At 42.3% G+C, this 17,964-nt stretch overlaps 1 protein-coding gene across 1 annotated transcript; it reads right to left on the reverse strand.

The window, feature by feature from the left end:
- Nucleotides 1-3,410: 3,410 nt before the first annotated feature.
- On the reverse strand, nt 3,411-16,484 carry LOC102576357 (cis-aconitate decarboxylase). Its single transcript, XM_006261107.1, has 6 exons — nt 16,466-16,484; nt 15,448-15,513; nt 6,113-6,276; nt 5,735-5,827; nt 5,150-5,355; nt 3,411-4,329 (listed from the first exon to the last, which is right to left on the reverse strand). Exons 1-6 carry the CDS (start codon nt 16,482-16,484, stop codon nt 3,411-3,413), a joined length of 1,467 nt encoding a protein of 488 aa, XP_006261169.1.
- Nucleotides 16,485-17,964: the final 1,480 nt, after the last annotated feature.

A 17,964-nucleotide genomic window follows, 5' to 3' on the forward strand; every position in this document is an offset into this window, starting at 1 on the left:
AGGAGTTTTGAAGTGATGAGAGCCCAAGAAGGGTGGCTGTGCCTTAAGGAAATGATCCTTCGGGCACAAAGCGAGACAATCCCAAAGCGAGGAAAAAGAGGGAAAGGGGCCAGGAGACTTCCTTGGCTGACCAGAGAAATCCAGGGCAGCCTAAGGGCCAAAAGGGGAGCACATAAAAAAAGGAAATAGGGAGAGATCACCGAAGAGGAGTATACCTCCTCTGCTCGTGCTTGTAGGGAGGCAGTTAGATGGGCCAAAGCTACCATGGAGCTGAGGATGGTATCCCAAGTAAAGGACAACAAGAAATTGTTTTTTAGATCTATAGGGAGTAAAAGGAAGGCCAGGGAGGAATAGGACCCCTGCTAAATGGGCAGAAACAATTGGTGACGGACAGGGGGGACAAGGCTGAACTCCTCAACGAGTTCTTTGCCTCAGTGTTCCTAAGCGAGGGGCAAGACAAGTCTCTCACTAGGGTTGTAGAGAGGCAGCAGTAGGGCGCCAGACTACTATGCATAGACCCTGAGATGGTGCAGAGTCACTTGGAAGAACTGGATGCCTTTAAGTCGGCAGGCCCGGATGAGCTCCATCCGAGGGTGCTGAAGGCACTGGCTGATGTCATTGCAGAGCTACTGGTGGGAATATTTGAACACTCGTGGCGCACGGGACAGGTCCCGGACAACTGGAAAAGGGCCAATGTGGTCCCCATTTTCAAGAAGGGGAGGAAGGAGGACCCAGGCAACTATAGGCCAGTCAGTCTCACCTCCATCCTTGGCAAAATCTTTGAAAAAATTATCAAGGCTCACATTTGCGAGAGCCCGGCAGGACAAATTATGCTGAGGGGAAACCAGCACGGGTTTGTAGCAGGCAGATCGTGCCTGACTAATCTAGTCTCTTTTTATGACCAGGTTACGAAACGCCTGGACACAGGAGGAGGGGTGGATGTCGTATAGACTTAGACTTCAGGAAGGCCTTCGATACGGTATCCCACCCCATACTGGTGAACAAGTTAAGAGGCTGTGACTTGGATGACTACACAGTCCGGTGGGTGGCGAATTGGCTAGAGGGTCGCACCCAGAGAGTCGTGGTGGATGGGTCGGTTTCGACCTGGAAGGGTGTGGGCAGTGGGGTCCCGCAGGGCTCGGTCCTTGGACTGATACTCTTTAATGTCTTCATCAGCGACTTGGACGAGGGAGTGAAATGTACTCTGTCCAAGTTTGCGGATGACACAAAGCTATGGGGAGAAGTGGACACGCCGGAGGGCAGGGAACAGCTGCAAGCAGACCTGGACAGGTTGGACAAGTGGGCAGAAAACAACAGAATGCAGTTCAACAAGGAGAAATGCAAAGTGCTGCACCTAGGGAGGAAAAATGTCCAGCACACCTACAGCCTAGGAAATGACCTGCTGGGTGGCACGGAAGTGGAAAGGGATCTTGGAGTCCTAGTGGACTCCAAGATGAACATGAGTTGGCAGTGTGACGAAGCCATCAGAAAAGCCAATGGCACTTTATCGTGCATCAGCAGATGCATGATGAATAGATCCAAGGAGGTGATACTTCCCCTCTATCAGGCGCTGGTCAGACCGCAGTTGGAGTACTGCGTGCAATTCTGGGCACCGCACTTCAAGAGGGATGCGGATAACCTGGAGAGGGTCCAGAGAAGGGCCACTCGTATGGTTAAGGGCTTGCAGACCAAGCCCTATGAGGACAGACTAGAGAAACTGGACCTTTTCAGCCTCCGCAAGAGAAGGTTAAGAGGCGACCTTGTGGCTGCCTATAAGTTCATCACGGGGGCACAGAAGGGAATTGGTGAGGTTTTATTCACCAAGGCGCCCCCAGGGGTTACAAGAAATAATGGCCACAAGCTAGCAGAGAGCAGATTTAGACTGGACATTAGGAAGAACTTCTTCACAGTTCGAGTGACCAAGGTCTGGAACGGGCTCCCAAGGGAGGTGGTGTTCTCCCCTACCCTGGGGGTCTTCAAGAGGAGGTTAGATAGGCATCTAGCTGGGGTCATCTAGACCCAGCACTCTTTCCTGCCTATGCAGGGGGTTGGACTTGATGATCTATTGAGGTCCCTTCCGACCCTAACATCTATGAATCTATGAATCTTTCCTGTCATAGGCAGAGCTGATGGTGTTTGAAGAGTACAGCTCTTGTAACAGGGAGAAAATCCAGTGAGGACCAAAGAATTAGTAGGGACTTGTTTCCATTTAAGTGTTTAATATTTTTCCCCTTAGCAAGCAGTACTACAGCAGCTCAGCCATGAGTATGGCCCAACATTATTTTAAAATCCAAGTTATATACATATTTTAAAAATACTTAGAATAAACCATGGTTTCTTGCAGTTAGTATATTCCAGCAATAAATCACTATGAAAATAAGTGTTTTCTTAATTATTTATTTTGAAAAGTTGGTACAAATATGATGCACAATATAAGAGTCTGGATTAGTAACAATGAGGAGAAAATAAATAAATGACAAGGAAGTTCTTCACTTCCATGAAATTCATCCATGCTATCAAAGGTACCCATATGGAACCAGTCCATGTCCTTAACTGCAGTAGAAATTCTAGCATTGCCTTAGTTCACAGATCAATTCTTTGTACAGGTAATTTCATCTAAATGATAAAAGACATGCCTGCATGAAAATCATTCTATAAGTAGGTAATCAAAATCAATCATACATAACTATGCCAATGTACATACATACATTCTATAGTTCTTTAACCCCTACATAATTATACATATTTAGATATGTATGCAGAAAGAAGAGTCAGTCTTTGACTGCATATAAAAAGACACATTTTTATAATAAAGAACTACGTTATAACTCGCTATATTAATTAAAAGATCTACAAACCATTTGATGGATCCACAACACCTGGCTGTTGACAATAATGCTGCTATACTTCCCATCTGCTCAGCAGAACTAACTAATAATAATCTAAGAGGTAAACAAAAGAACAGAAGTGCACTTTGGAATAAGAAGAAATATTAGTGTTAAACATCTCTACAAACCAGGCTGTCAGCAGCATTCCAGATAGAAATACATTGTAACTGACCACTTCCAAATCATTGCCTTCTTCTTGGGAAAAGCCTGGTTCACGGAAGATATCCCAGAAAACATCTTTCTTAGAGATCGCACACGTTTCAGTCAGACTTCCAAGTACCGGTAATGGTATGGTCTGGGATATGTTCACCAAATCAGGCACAACACAAGCATTAATTAAATCTTATTTCTGGGTTGAACATACATACACATTGCCTAGCTGATGGATTCCTTATGCACTGAAATATGTGCTTTGATCTCATTGTTACCTTGGACTTCACTTCTAACGTTAGAAAATATTCTGTCCCTTGAACTAAAGAATTATTGCTTCAGTATGATGCTTTACTCATCAGAAATGTTGCCTTATAGGCTGGAGGCCAGCTGAGAGCTATCTGGAAGATCTTCCATGTTTTCTACTGTTGTGATGATGGTGTTCACCTGGTTTTCTGGGAACACATAAGAAGCATTAGATCGGAATTTCTTCAGGAGAGATTCTCTGCTTAGGGGCTTCCTCCAGTGTCCATAGAAAGTGTCACATCTGCCTGTCAGGACATCTCCATTCTCCAGAATCAGTACCACCTCTCCATACATCTTATCAAAGTTGGCTACATTATCCTCAGGATGCTCCACTACCACCTTGGCCAGAAGCTCCATCAACTCACGCCGATGGATACTGCTGTCTGTGTAGGAGCTGATGCCCACCTCACCGTCCAGCAAGGCAGTGCAAGCATTGAACTGGAAGGAATGCCGGGCCTGGTGCTCAGACTCAGGAAAAGGTCTGTTGATGTACTTGGACACAGGGATCCTCAGCACAATGGCATGGATCAAAGAGGGAGAGAAAGAATGAGAATAGTTGACAAACAGGTTTCTAACAGACAAGGCAGCATCCACTATCCAATGCATTCCTAGGTGGGCTGGGAAGCGCTTGAAGGCAATATCTTGCTTCTCCAAAAGTAATTTGTGGTTGTTTGCTGGCAGGGCTAATGGTTTGGGCTGATAGTCACCATAGAAAGCATTAAATCCAGCACATCCAGGGATGTCGTCAAGAACGAAGGGGCTGGCCTCCATCCCTCGAGCAGCCAGCAGCGCCGCTTGAAACCCCAGACAGGCAGCATTTCCAATATGCAAGGGCTTGACTTGAGTTGCTGCATTTGCCATAGGTGCCCCTGCCAGTGAGGCAGCAATTGCCAAGGCATGGGCACACTGGGATTCATTCAGAGAAAGGAGCTTTGCTGTGGCAGCAGCACTACCCATGGTGCCAACCACTGAGGGAGGATGGAACCTGAAAAGGAAATCACAGGAGCAATCTTGTAGGCTGGTGTATGAATGACCCTGCCTGTACCTGCAGAGCTGAGCAGGGAAACACCTAAGCCCTACCTCACATCACGTCTAGAGCACCAAACCCTGCAAAATCAGAGCTTCCACTGATGAAGATCAGAGAGGCTCCATAGAAGCTGAGGATCTGGCCCAGAAAACCTATTGCTCCTTCTGGGGACAATGTATCTGTACATTATATTTTCTCCTATCTGTCATAAAAATCTGAACACTTAGGGGGCCCAATGTCCCCATCCTGTCACTTGTGTCATCGTTCACGCTTTGGGCAAAGTTAGGGTAAAACACCACCCTTCTGTCTGGGTAACATTTGTATGGGTGCCAGTGATGATGCCTAACCACACATTGCAAGTGCATAGGCTGAATCTTAAGTCTTTTCCTCAGTGCTAGCAGTTTGACTTCAATGATAATTTTCCCTGAACAAAACTAATGTAGAACTTAGTAGCAGATTCAACACTTGGAGAACCCTGACCCAATTTCTAAACTGGTTGGCTATCTTCCAATGGCCTCTAGTTATTGATGTATGAGGAGATATTTTAGTGAAATACATCTCTTGTACTTTTGCAAGGAAGTGGCTGTTTTGGGCCACACTCTTGTTTTGACAGATTCCCCCAGAACCTGGTGAGGTAGCCACTAAACAGCAGAGCTAAATGAGCCGCATATAAGATTGACATGGCCTGGATTCGAAGATTTTGACTGTAAATCACTGTACTATGTTCTAGTTCTTGTTAAGCTGAACGTTCCTGTCCTCTGAAGAGGAGGGGATTTACCTCTTAGGAATATTGTGAGCCTCATTGGAAAAATGCATCAGCCTTCCTTGTACTTCAATGCCCACATTAAATGCTACCAAGAAGTCCAGGCCTTTGGGTTTGGAGCCTGAGGGTAGCATCTGGGAAGCTGACAGAAGAGCTGGCAATACTGCACCTGAGGGGTGAGTAGCAGGGTGCCAGGTATCATCAAAATCCATCGAGTGAGCCTGTTATGAAAGGCAGATAGCAACACAGTGAATACCATAGTTGTACAGCACCTAGCACTGTGGGATTCTAGTGCCTGACTGAGTTCTTATGAGCCACCATAATACTAATACTGAATTCCATAAAAGCATCTGCGAAGTTATTTGGTATTAACTGGCACTGTAATAAACATGCCACTCACATCACACACTTTACTTCTTGGTCCCAGTAACCCTTCCTGTGTCAGAATTTTAAAAGGCCCATCCATCCCTCTGTCACATCCCAGGCATCTGCCTCCCTCATGCCTGGTGTGGGGTCCACCAGGGGGTTCTGCTATTGCAAAGCACTTTGTAACACTAGGCAGTGCTACCGATATACAGGATATTCTGGAGAATGACTTACTGCAACTCCATTGGCAAATGCAGCCAGTGTAGGGGATAGCTTTAACCCTTTTCTGCCATAGACAGAGCTGATGGGGTTTGAAGAGTACAGCTCCTGTAACAGAGAAAGCATGTAACAGGGAGAGCAGTGAGCATGAGAAGATACTGAACATTTATGTGGCATTGGTGGAGGCTAGTTTCCATTAAAACGCTTAACTTCTTTCCCCTTAGCAAAGAGTAATGCAGCAGCTCAGGCATCCTAAACTATGCAATTAGAAAAGGAATTTGCCACCAGCTTGTGTCTAGAAGCCAGAAACAATACAGGGCTCAGTTTCCCCTGACTGTGCAGCATGGTGAAGAATTTCAGAATGTAAGAGTGCTAGTGAAATACAGTGTTTACCTGACAGTATTGCAGGGCAATATTGAACACACGTGTTGTGCTGCCTACAAGCCCAACCCCAATGCTATCAAGGATCATCCTTTTGCTCCTGTGCCGAACAATAGCGGACAAGTGTTCTGGCCGGACTCCATGGATGAAGGAGGCAAAGCTGCTGGTTACAGTCTCTTTTGGAGCACTCTTCTCCAGCACTGTGGAGATAAATATAAAGGGGAAATTATCACTAGATCCAAATGGTTGACATGTAAGTCTCCATTCTTTCACCCTTGCTCACAGGACTAGTAGCTTACTCATCAAGAAGTCATCCTACTGATTTCAATGGAGCAGCTCACAGGGCACAGGACTACCCACTGTAAGGGAAGCTGGCAGAACCTGGCCTTTAGTTTGAATGTCCAGTGGTTAGAACATAAGCCTTCAATTTATAGGACCAGAATTCAAGAACCTTGCTTTGTACAGACTAACTGATGTGACCCTCAGCAAGTTACTTAGCCACTCTTTGCCTCAGTTCCCATCTGTCCAATTGGAATAATAGCATTGCCTTGCTTCAGAGAAGTCTTGGGTGGGTAAGTAAGGATAGAAAAATCCTCAAAGACCACGATGGCACAAGTCACAAAAGAAGAAAGACAAAATGTTGTGAAAAAATGAACAGAACATAAAAGAAAGCTTTCTCCTGCACAGGGGGTAAAATTCATCTGTAGGAGGAGGTTTCAAAGGGACTTTAGTTAGGTTTGGGCCTTGTGTGCAGTCATGTTTGGGTTGCCTATAGACAGAGTAAAGAGTTTGCAGCCAGAACCATGACCTTTTCTGATGGAAAGCAGAAATAAGATAAAATACTGCATCTGGGCGAGGGCAAATGAGATGTCTTCTTCTGATATGCATGGGGCTCTGTCAGGAATGAGCGATATACTTTTAAATGAATAGACACAATCCCAAATCAAAGGCAACAAATTTACAATGACATCAGGAAACTAGGGCAGGACCCAGCATCTTCTGTCAGTTTACTTACAGATTTGATCCTGCACGGTTCTGAACATGCTAAACCAATCCAGCAATATATTCATGCCTGTGAATATGTCTACTGAAGTCAATGGACCACAGAAGTACTTAGTGTTAAGCTTGTAATTTTAGGTTCAACTGAGAGGGCGTGTCCAGACGTGTGTGGATGTTTGGTTCCCCGGGGACAAGTAGTGGCGGTGCACCTTGCGCTGCCACTACATGTCCCTGGGGAGCACCCATGCCAGGCACACTTTGCTGTGTGGCAAGATACCCTGGGGGCAGTAGGGAAGGCTGGTCCCAGCAGCCTTACTTAGGTTCCTGGGGGTCTCTGGGGGCTGCAGCTGAAGCGATCCTGCTGGGTGGAGGCTGACCAGCAGCTGCTGCATGGCTCCAGGCAGCCCAGCTCCATTTTTCAGGCGTGCCCGAGTGAACACTGGTCCGTTTTTTATTTCCATGGGTATTTTGACCCCTGAATATCCAGGGGTCAAAATCCTGCAGAAAAAAATAATAGAGCAGCATACACTCCGGCCAGTGCACCCTTGCAGCGCAGAGAACATCAGACTGTGAAGTATGTGGTGCTGCAAATGTGTTTGCAGCGTCACATACTGCACAACCGCACTCATCTGGATGCACCCAGAATTCTTAGCATGGCCCCAATCAGACTAAAAGTACCAAATCCCTCATTTTGCAGTTAGGAGAGAAGTGGATGTTTACGGGTCCCATCTTTCAGCCTCTGGGGTTGTCTTTACTGTTAGACTAAAAGCAAAGTGTTCAGCCACTTTTCATTGTGATTGCTATTTCATTTAATCTGTTCACTTCATTCACAGAGAGTGTGCCTACATATGATTCTGTGTCACCAGAGCAATGAGCTCTGGTGACATAGATCATTGCTACAGCAACATAGCATTGGAGGGCACTAACTGTGACACCACCACTACTGCACAGTAGCAACAGGCTACTGAGCAGTAGTTCAATGCTACTGCACAGTAGCTTTGGAAATGACCCATGCACCATCGGGACTGTGCAGTATTGGCAGGTACTGCGCAGTCATTTAGTACTTGATTTGCTGTACCAACTTGCTCTGCTGCAAAAACGCTGTGTGTCTCCAGAGGCTGGGGAGGCACAGCGACCTCCTGCAGGCGGCAATGGCCCTGTCGGCGGTGGGAGCATGGCAGTGGCAAGCAGCAAGTGGTGAGCTCCCGCCGGCAGCTGTGGCACTGTTGACAGTGGGAGTGGGGGGTGGCGAGCACCAGCCAGCAGTTGGCAACCACCCACAGGTGCCACCGGCAGTGTTGGCAGTGCCTTTTTGCAAGGGGTGCAACGCCAAGCTCAGAGGGTGCACATGCACCTTCATGCACCCCCTACACGTTGCCAATGCTCTGGTGTACCAGCTGTACCAACCATGCAGTGGGGTGCACACATAGACATGCCCAGAGTAGAGCTGGAAAGAAACTAGAATTTCCATTCTGCAAGAATTACCAGCATTTTAGGAAGTGTTTTCAGTTCCAAATGAGAAAAGACCCTCCTTTCTAAAGTTCATCATTTTCTAAGTAATTTTCTAGAAAATGACAATTTACACCCATCACAATGATTTGCTTGAATGCTGTTTTATTTAGCTAAGGTAAAAATTTTTCATTTTTGATAATGTCAGACCATTAGAAGCTAATATAAGTTTGGTCATGTGCATATCTTAAAATACACAGTCATACTGTAACATGCTATTAAAGTTAATATTTAATATATGAAAGCTATTCTAAATAATAATGTAAAAATGTAACATATTAACAGAGCTGAAATTAAATGAGAAAGTAAAAATAATTTAATCCAACCTTTTGCTATAGAAAATGTCAACAAAACTGACATGTTCTGGTGAAACATTTCACTTTTGATGAAAACTAGACTTCATTAGAAAACTGTTCCTTCAAAAATTCTTTGCACTAAAGAATGAAGTCAAATGGAAATTTCAGTTTCTAACATCTTGACTCATAGTTTGCCTGCAAATGTATTTGAGTCTCACTAGATTCTGGATGCTTATAATCCTCTGGTAAACACAGCTGTAAGACTCATTATTACTATGATTAAAGGAAACAGAGTTCATGTGTTTGCAGAGATTTTATCAGTTATATCTGACCAGTCACATGCAGCTGCTTAGAACTTTCTGCCTTAAACAATGCCCCCACTTTCATTTATCTACAGTGCATTCTGTGAAAGCTACAAATATATGCACTGGAAGTCATGGAAGCAACAATGTAAGGTAGGTACAGGGGGAGAAAAAGCATGACTGCAGCTTGTAGGTACAGGGGGAAAAAGCATGACTGCAGCTTAGTTTCAGCTGTAAATTCTGACTGCATCTACCACACCAGGAAAAGTTTCCTTGGGAAGTCAATAGACAGCAATATTTATTCTCTGTCATCAGTGAATAAATCCTGATAACAGCTTTCTCTGTGATATGAATCTATAAAAATAAGAGGTGAAAAGAGCCTATAGATTAAACTTGGCAAAAGCCAATATTTCTTTGTGAACTTTTAAAAAATTACTGTAATTTATCTATTCACAATCTTTGATCTGTTATATTAAGAATAAACCTGAAAGTATTACAAGAATGCCAAATGTATGTGTTTCTAGGACTTTAAAAAATCTCTACAGCAAAATTCTGCTCTACTTGATGTTAGTAGGGAAATTCTGAATGTACACTATTGCTGAGAGTAGAGCAGCAGTGACATATAATAGGTAGGAACTTAAAGGGAATTATTCAAGCAATTGTAATTTTTATCCCTAGATTAAATACAATAATGAAGTAATGAATAATGCAGGAATATAAAAACATGCTGCTGGCAAACAAAAACAGCTACAATTTAAGTATATGGTTATAGTACATGATTTGGCCCTAAATTAGATAAATATTTTTTATTTCTATACAAGGCTAATAATCACTTTTTCTACTTATATGGTATTTTGTTCATTTTAATTCATTTTAAAATGTAATAATAATCATATATCTAAGATAGCTATTACAGTAAGTACAATCATCACTACCATAATCAACAACTATACTTTGTCTTCACATAATTCAAAAGACTTTTCTAGAGATATTTAACTCAGCCCTTTTCGTGAATTTTTACATGACTGTATGATTATTTTAGAATAGTTCAGAAAATAGAAGAGAGAAATTCCTTTACATGGGAGACACAAACCATGAACAGCAGTTTTGTGTACTTGCTGGGAGGCTGCCAAGAACTTCTGGGCCTTCTAAAGGAAGAAGAAAGAGACTGTCATATAAAGCAATCATGTTTTTTAAGAGCATTTTCACTCTTTGCATTTGTAAGCCCTGAATTATTAAAGAGTTAACAGCGCAAACAAGAGGTAGATAAACTTAACCAATACAACTAATTGTCAGAGCTTGTGCACTTGAAGATATAAATAAGTCACTTTCCAAAGCTGTAAGCTAACAAGAAACCAGTCCAGTAAAAATGTCAAAAATAATCAGAAAAAGAAAACAGTACAGTGCAGTTATGAGTCAGATCTACAGTGCAATCATATTACACCTGTGAGAAGGACATGTTTTGAGTAGATATGATGAATAAGATGTATAAAACATTAAAAAGAGCAGTATAGTGCTGTAAAAGCTAGCCACAGAAGACATTTTAGAACCAGGTAAAATTGAAGGTAAAATAGGAATCAGTTTATTAGTTACATAGTTGTCAATGGAAAACACTAACATTTTTACATATGAAAGCAGATCCCCATTTTGTGCAAATGAACATTACACCATTGAAGTCAGTAAGTTATGACAGTTCATAATAGCTGAGAAACTGCCCCCAAACCTAATTCAAATGAAACAAACAAAAATAAAATAATATAGATTTCCTACATGGAATAGCATTTACCTGTAAAGTTAAGTAGACCATTCTGATGGCTTTAATTGTGTCTGCTGTTTTCTCTCGGATATTCTCCTCAGGAGATGCTAGAGGTGTCTACCTGGATGGCTCTTTGGTGTCAGGGTTTATATATCCTTCTGTAGCAACTGTGGTTGGGGTTTTTTGTCTTTTACAAATTAATGTCAAGAATGGTGACATCAGCCTCTGGCGAGATAGGGTTTGGGGAGGTGTTTTTCTTGGTGTACTGAAGGAAAACCCCTTTCTTTTCAGGAAATAAAAGTTAGGATAATAACTGAGTGGTAGGTTGAACTCAAAGAAAACTCAGATCCTCAAATACAAAAAGAGCCAGTGTGTGAAGCAACCTGCCCATAGCTCCTCCTACTGTGTGCTCAGGACAATAAAATGACTACTTACCAGGAAATGATAGGTTAAAGAGAATTTGCTGCCACCCAGCTGAAACTTCTTCAAATCAGGTAACTCAGACAAAGGAGTCATAAGCTTCTTGTACACTTTTCTTTGATGCTCTTTCTATTGGATCATATTGTTTTCTTATATCACCTAAACGTCTTATAATTCTCATTCTGTCATAGAACAATCTCTTCTGCATTTCTTTTGATGCATTTCAGAGACATCACATTAATCTAGAAGTGGATTCCTTAATTCTTTATTTATATTTGACAGATAGTAATTTCTGTACTTGCTATCATGTTTTGCTTAGTCCAAGATACAATTGTAAAATGGTACAATTAAGACATTTGTTCTATATAAAATGCTAATTTAACACAATATTAATTCCACAATATGCCCTAGCAATAACCTATGGTATGTCACCAAATATAGACCAGCTTCTCAGCTACTATATATCTCTGTAGGTCTGTTGACTTCCTAATTGACACCAGCTGATGCTCTGAAAATTTGCATTCATTTATGTCTACCACTATGTTGTTGTACACGGTTACAAGCTGCTATTGACTGCATTTGAGCCTTTTGCATACAGAGTTTATGAAACATTTAGGAATCCTTTGTGATAAAGGGATCTATATAAATAGTTGCTGTTATCACTCTTAAGATGTAGTATAAAATAGCAGCAAAATCTCAATAGAGAATAAATGTTCTGCAGTGAAACTTTTGGAACATAATATCATTGTAATTCATGTGTATGTAATGACATTTTTGTGCTCCTCTGTCCAATTTTCTGTGGGATTGATTGAATGGTAGCTGCTACTCGATCTAAATAAGGATAGCAGACTCATGACATATGTCATTACCTTTTCCTTTAGAGACTGCCTCTGATCCAGTTTGTACAAGGCTTATCATAATTGCTCTTCTTTATACTTGCTTTATAATTGCTCTGACCAGTGAACCCAATGGACCTTTCCAAGGTGTAAGGAAAAGGGAAAAAAGTGGCCCCCTTTCAAGGAGAAAAAATGGAAGGGGACATTATTATTGTGGGAAAGGTGATGAGAAAAGGAGGCAGGGCAAAGGCTCTGTTGACTGGATTGGAGAAAAGTTCTGCTCCATCTCATAAAAGACACTATAGTTCAGTTGCCATGTTGCCCATAAGCATTAACTTAAATGCCATGGTGACTGGAAGCTGTGGTCTGTAAAGCTGTATAAAACAAAACGGGTGACGTCAGGAACCTTTTAGGCAAGCATCTCACCAGAGACAACATGCTGGTTTTAACAAAATGAGTAAAAGGAATGGACCAGGTGGGCTATTCCTGCTAGAAGATGCCTTTGATTCTTCACTCTCCACAGGCTTTCTCAGGAGGCTACAGTATTTACTCAGTTTAAAGCAAGTCAGTTTATTTAGCAGAGTCACTCTGTGCTATTCAGTCATCGAAGGAATAAATTGGTACTTTGATGCAAGCCTTGCACATGGTCAGCCACATTGACATATTCCTCAAGGGCAATGGGAGGGTAGCATAGTCGAAGACAGGGAAAATTACCGTCTCATCCCCACCTCCCCCTCTGACCTATACCAATGGCACATATCTTCATGTGAGTCCAGTTGTGCTTGCAGGTGTGTGGTGCTGTGGGGGAAGAAATCTGAAATGTACCCACATAAGAGGGGGTTGCTCCCCTTCTCCCCCTGTGACCCTGCAAATTCAAATGTAATATTAACCTAAACCTCCAGTAGTATCAGCTTTGTGTTGGCTGGAAGATGGAGACATTTGCAGCTTGGGTGTCCATAACAATATAGAGCTTTTGGGCTCCAGAAGATGAGAGATACAGAATTTTAGGTATTTAAGGTAGTGCTAGAGGCAGAAGGTAACTGCAAAGGGACAGCAGTGATTAATTATTTTATCATAGAAGGCAAGCCAGCCCTGGGCAAACTTTGAACTAGCAAACACCTATAAAATGTTTTCATGCAACTACTTGTTCCACAGTCCCCTAAGACCAGCCCAGATATTTCTTCATGCTGTAGCCTCAACAGTGTGATCTTTTGGAAAGAATGACTAATGGTTTCTAGTTCCTTGGGTGGTGGTCAACATACCACAGGAAACTGTGTGATGGGAAGGCAGTACTAGACTTCACTTGCCAAATACTGTTTCTTAGCAGACATAGGTTATACTACTACCTCTCACTTAGGCACTAATTCAGGAGAGTATGAGGAGATTCTGTTAAGCTTAAGCATGTGCTTAAACACCTTTCTTGGTTTCAGCTGCTTTCTTGAATCAGGACTTCGAAAATGCTCTGTCTAAACTTTAGTACAACTACATAATTAAACTGATGAATTATTTTACAGAGCCGTATTGAGTGCTGTACATGTTTAAAGGATGGGACTGAGAGGGAAGAACTCTTTACAAAATACTAACTAAGCATTTTCAAATTCAGGAATGTTTTGGTTGTGGATTCAGTTCGGTGTTTTAAGTGAAGGTTCATACTGTTCTGTTCTACCAAGATTGCTTCCGTAGTTCCTTGCATCGGTGAAAAAAATAACCCCTTCTACTATGTGTGTGTGGGAGAGAGGCACAAAGTGTTCTGTTTAATGTGTGGAACACACTAGGCCACAATTTCAATGGTTTGAAATGCAATAAAAACCCTGGTTCAGCAACATCCTTCAGTGCAATACTGGCAGGTTTAATGTTACTCATATACTGAAGTATTTTGGTGAACAGAGAGTTAAGTAGAGCCTATATTAATTATTTTTTTCCAACTTTTTCTTGCTCAGAAGAAGCATCTCCCAGATGTAACCTTCTCTTAATGTATCAACAGTAGTTGCACTCTCTATGCTTTCTTTCCAAGAGGCATTTTGGAAATGGTTGGGAATATGATGTCACTCCCGTTTCCCATTGCCATATCCATTAAAGTTACACAGAGCTCTAAAAATAATAAAATACCAAGAATGTTGGTATTTTATTTTAATCTATGTGTCCCAAGAGAACCATCATAAAGGAAACCCTAGCTCATGGTACTGGGATGTACAGGTGAATGGAAAGTTGGGGTTGGGAAACATCTTTATTAGTCACTGAGGTTTAAAAAAAATGGGATTTGGAAAATTCCAGTTAAAAGAAAAGACACAGTGTGTGTGTGTGTGTGTGTGTGTGTGTGTGCGTGCGATGGGGAGCTAACAAAGTACCTGCTCATGGCTGAACATCTTAAGAGTTCAACTCTGAACTCTCATTTACCCATTATAGGATCTTCATTTGCTTATGACTATAAGCAAATGCAATGTGGAGATGATAAAAAAGGAGGGAAAAGACGGTACCTCTTTGACATGGAGACAGCATCAGAACCAAGAAACTATAAACTGCATGGCAAGCAAATTATATTTATTACTGTTACTGTTGTTATTATCATATCATTGTTGTTATATTCTAATAATAATAATAACGATAATAATCAGTACTGTAGTAGCATTTAGGAGCTCACTGGTTATAGGTCACTTGTAATCAAAGGAACAGAAAGACTGCCCCTTTCTCAAAGAGATTTTTCCCTTGCTGTCATCTGCTTCCCAAAATCATTTCCAGAAAAAGGCTTCTTTTATTTGTAAGACAAAACTGTATTATTTTGTGCCTGTTTTCCAGGCAGAGGTTGTTTATTGGCTGAGCTGTTTCTATACTCTGCCCTTGCTGCAACATCTCAGCACCTATCTAATTTGTCCTCAGTGCCCACATAAAATTTGAGCCCCAAGTTAAGGTTGAGATATTGAGAGGTTAAAGTCAAGATCCGCAAAAACAGGAGTCTAAATTTAGCTTTCTAGGCTCTGTTTAAACTTCTAAATAAATGGGCTAATTTTCCAGAGTGCTGTGTCCCCAAGACCTCTTTGGAACAACCTGGCAATGCTCTAAATTGGCTATCTATACCAGCCAAAGAGGCAACAATGTGTATACAGAGAAAGAATTCTTGGTGAGGTCACCCTTTGGGTTACCTGTTAACCCTTGTCAATGTTTTATTATCTGGCAGGAAGGTCAGCCATGGCAAGCACGGAAGGTTTTGCAGCGGTGTTCTACAGTGAACCTTCAGTCTTGGGGCTCCTGGCTAATGTTATCAGTGCTTTCCTCATCTGCCTGCAGAACTTCTCTTCTGCTCACACAGGCATCAGACCTGAGGGAGTGGAAAACATCCTGGCAGGTGAGCAGGGAACAGGTTTTCTCTTCTATAATGGAGGATCACAGTTCAGTCGGAATTGGACTTGCAAGGAAAGCTATGGTCGTTCTCTTTTTGGTTGGGAAATATGCCCTCAGTAAGCCCAACCATCTAAAAATCGAGATGTTCTTCACCTGTCCCCCTTTCTAGATCACATCAGGAAGATAAATACCAGCAATAAACTGAAATGACTGGTGCTTTCAGTCTGGAGGGGTGGAGAAATATGAGGATGTGCATTCCTTAAGGTATAGAAGTTATGGAGAAACTATAGAATAGTGCTGCCACCCAGCTTTTCTATTCATCAGGTCCAAACTTTTACCATCAGTCGATGCCTTCCACTTCCCCCTCATCTAGCTGGATGAGAATGGAGCCAAAGTGGAGCTCTGGTTGGCTCTTCTCCCTGCAAAGTATACAGTGGGCATGTTGATGTGCATTTAAGCAAATCAAATCCTATCAAATTTAGACATGATTAGCCTAATTTCTCCATTTATTGCACATTAGGGGCATGCATGTGTAGACACATGCCCATAATGCACATTAAATTAGGCTAATGAGCATTAACGCAGCTCGTGTAGATGCACCCAGTGATATGCTAGGGGTGGGGAAAGGGGATCCAATGGCATTTCAGCAAGGTTCAACATAAAGATTGTTCATTAAGGCAGGGAATAGAGACCCAGACTGCCAGTAACCAAAAGCTACAGTTCTAGCAATATTACATGCATTAGAGTTGTGTAGTCAAAATATGACTGGCAATATTGCTCAATCATGCACATCAGCTGTTTTTGTTTACTTTCTAGTAGCATTACTATTTCCGTGTCATTTTGTGTTTCTTAGGGGTCCACCTCATTCTGATTGGAGGACTCTCCCAGATCTTGGCTGGGTTCCTTGCCTTCCGGAAATATGACCATCTTGGAGGCTCAGCCTTTTTGGCATTTGCAGCTCTATGGAGTAGCTATGGGGCCACACGTATCATTTCAGGAGCATATCCCTCCTTAAATAACACAAACCTAGTATCAGAGAATGCTACTCATCTCCTCTCCACCTATGCTACAAGCCCCTCCATTAATCACACCGCTGTTGCTGGGTTGGTGGCCTATATTTTAATTTCATTTATCCTCTCCTTTTGCTCAGCCACAGTGAACTATATCATGCCCTTTGTGTTTGGAGCCATTACCCTTACTCTGGTGTTTGAAGCTGTGGCACTGTTTGGCCAGTGGGCACTGATTGTATCAGGGATACTTGAGCTGATCATTGTTGTCTGTGGGCTGTATGGAGCAGTCACTCTCCTTTTCAAAGGCATCACCCAAAGATATGTTCTACCAGGTTTTGGGAATCCTCTCTTCAATGTCCTGCTTCTGGGCTCAGCTAACAAGAGCTCTTCCAAAACCACTGGGCCAGAAAAGAAAAAGAACACGAAGTATGCTGAGCCAATGGCCCTAAGCAACTTATGTGACACCATTTCCCCTTTCATATTTGCTTTCTACTCTTTTGGGTACATGAAGACCTTCTATGTAGGAGCAGTCTGGGTTTCTATCATCTCAATCTGCCAGCTTTTCTCCAGTTTCTACAGTTACTTAAGAAATGATGCTTATTACACTACCAAGTTTGGCTTCCACAGTCTCTACTGGCTGGTGATATCTTGGGAAGAGTTTATACTCACAGTCTTCATCAGGACAGAGAATGTGCAGCAGAGCAGGATGGGAATGATTGGGGACTGGTTCTTCCTGGCCACTGCTTGTATGCTGTTTTTTATGTCCTTTAATATGGATACTCTAGAGGTGATACAAAATTCTGCTTTCATTCTTCTCACTATCTCCACGATCCATCAGATTCCAATCAGAGGGGCTTATATATTCTTTGGAGTCTCCTGTAGCCTTTACTCAGGGATCTCACTCTATGCCACTTTTGCTAGTCTCATTAACTCAATAGGTGAAAAGGCTCTGATCCCAATTGGTGTCCAGGTTACATCTAGTTCAACACTTCAAAGTGTGCTGATGAGTGTCAAAAGCATCCTCATGAGGACCAAGAATATTCCAAGTGGTACCACTTCTGAAATCTCGGATGCCTTGTTCTATATCTGCAATGGCCTGGCTGCACTTTCTGCTATCCAAGGTACTTCAAATGACAACACAAGACAGCACCTCACTATTCCCTCAGTGCTAATCCCTGGAGCCATATTTCAGTTGTATGTATGTAGAATCCAGGTCCAACGAGGAAGAAAATTTGGGTCCATCCTTCCTTTCTGTTATGCGGCTATTTGGGCAACATGGACCTGGCTGCGGATGGCAGGTAACAGCATTTCTGATTTATCTTTTCATTGATCTTTTTCAAAACAAAATGATGCTTTTAAGAAACAACCTGCTTTTCATATAATCTCCAAAGCAGAAT

The sequence above is a fragment of the Alligator mississippiensis genome, chromosome 8 (genome assembly GCF_030867095.1).
Source record: "Alligator mississippiensis isolate rAllMis1 chromosome 8, rAllMis1, whole genome shotgun sequence".
Lineage (NCBI taxonomy): Eukaryota > Metazoa > Chordata > Crocodylia > Alligatoridae > Alligator > Alligator mississippiensis.

What these genes read in the sequence shown, in the direction of transcription:
- LOC102576357 (XM_006261107.1), bottom strand. An exon ending in CAGGAGCCCCAAGACTGAAG is followed by an intron (nt 6,277 to 15,447) that starts GTTCACTGTAGA and finishes GTGCTCCAAAAG; the next exon opens with AGACTGTAACCAGCAGCTTT. An exon ending in GCTCACAATATTCCTAAGAG is followed by an intron (nt 4,330 to 5,149) that starts GTAAATCCCCTC and finishes TTTCCTTTTCAG; the next exon opens with GTTCCATCCTCCCTCAGTGG.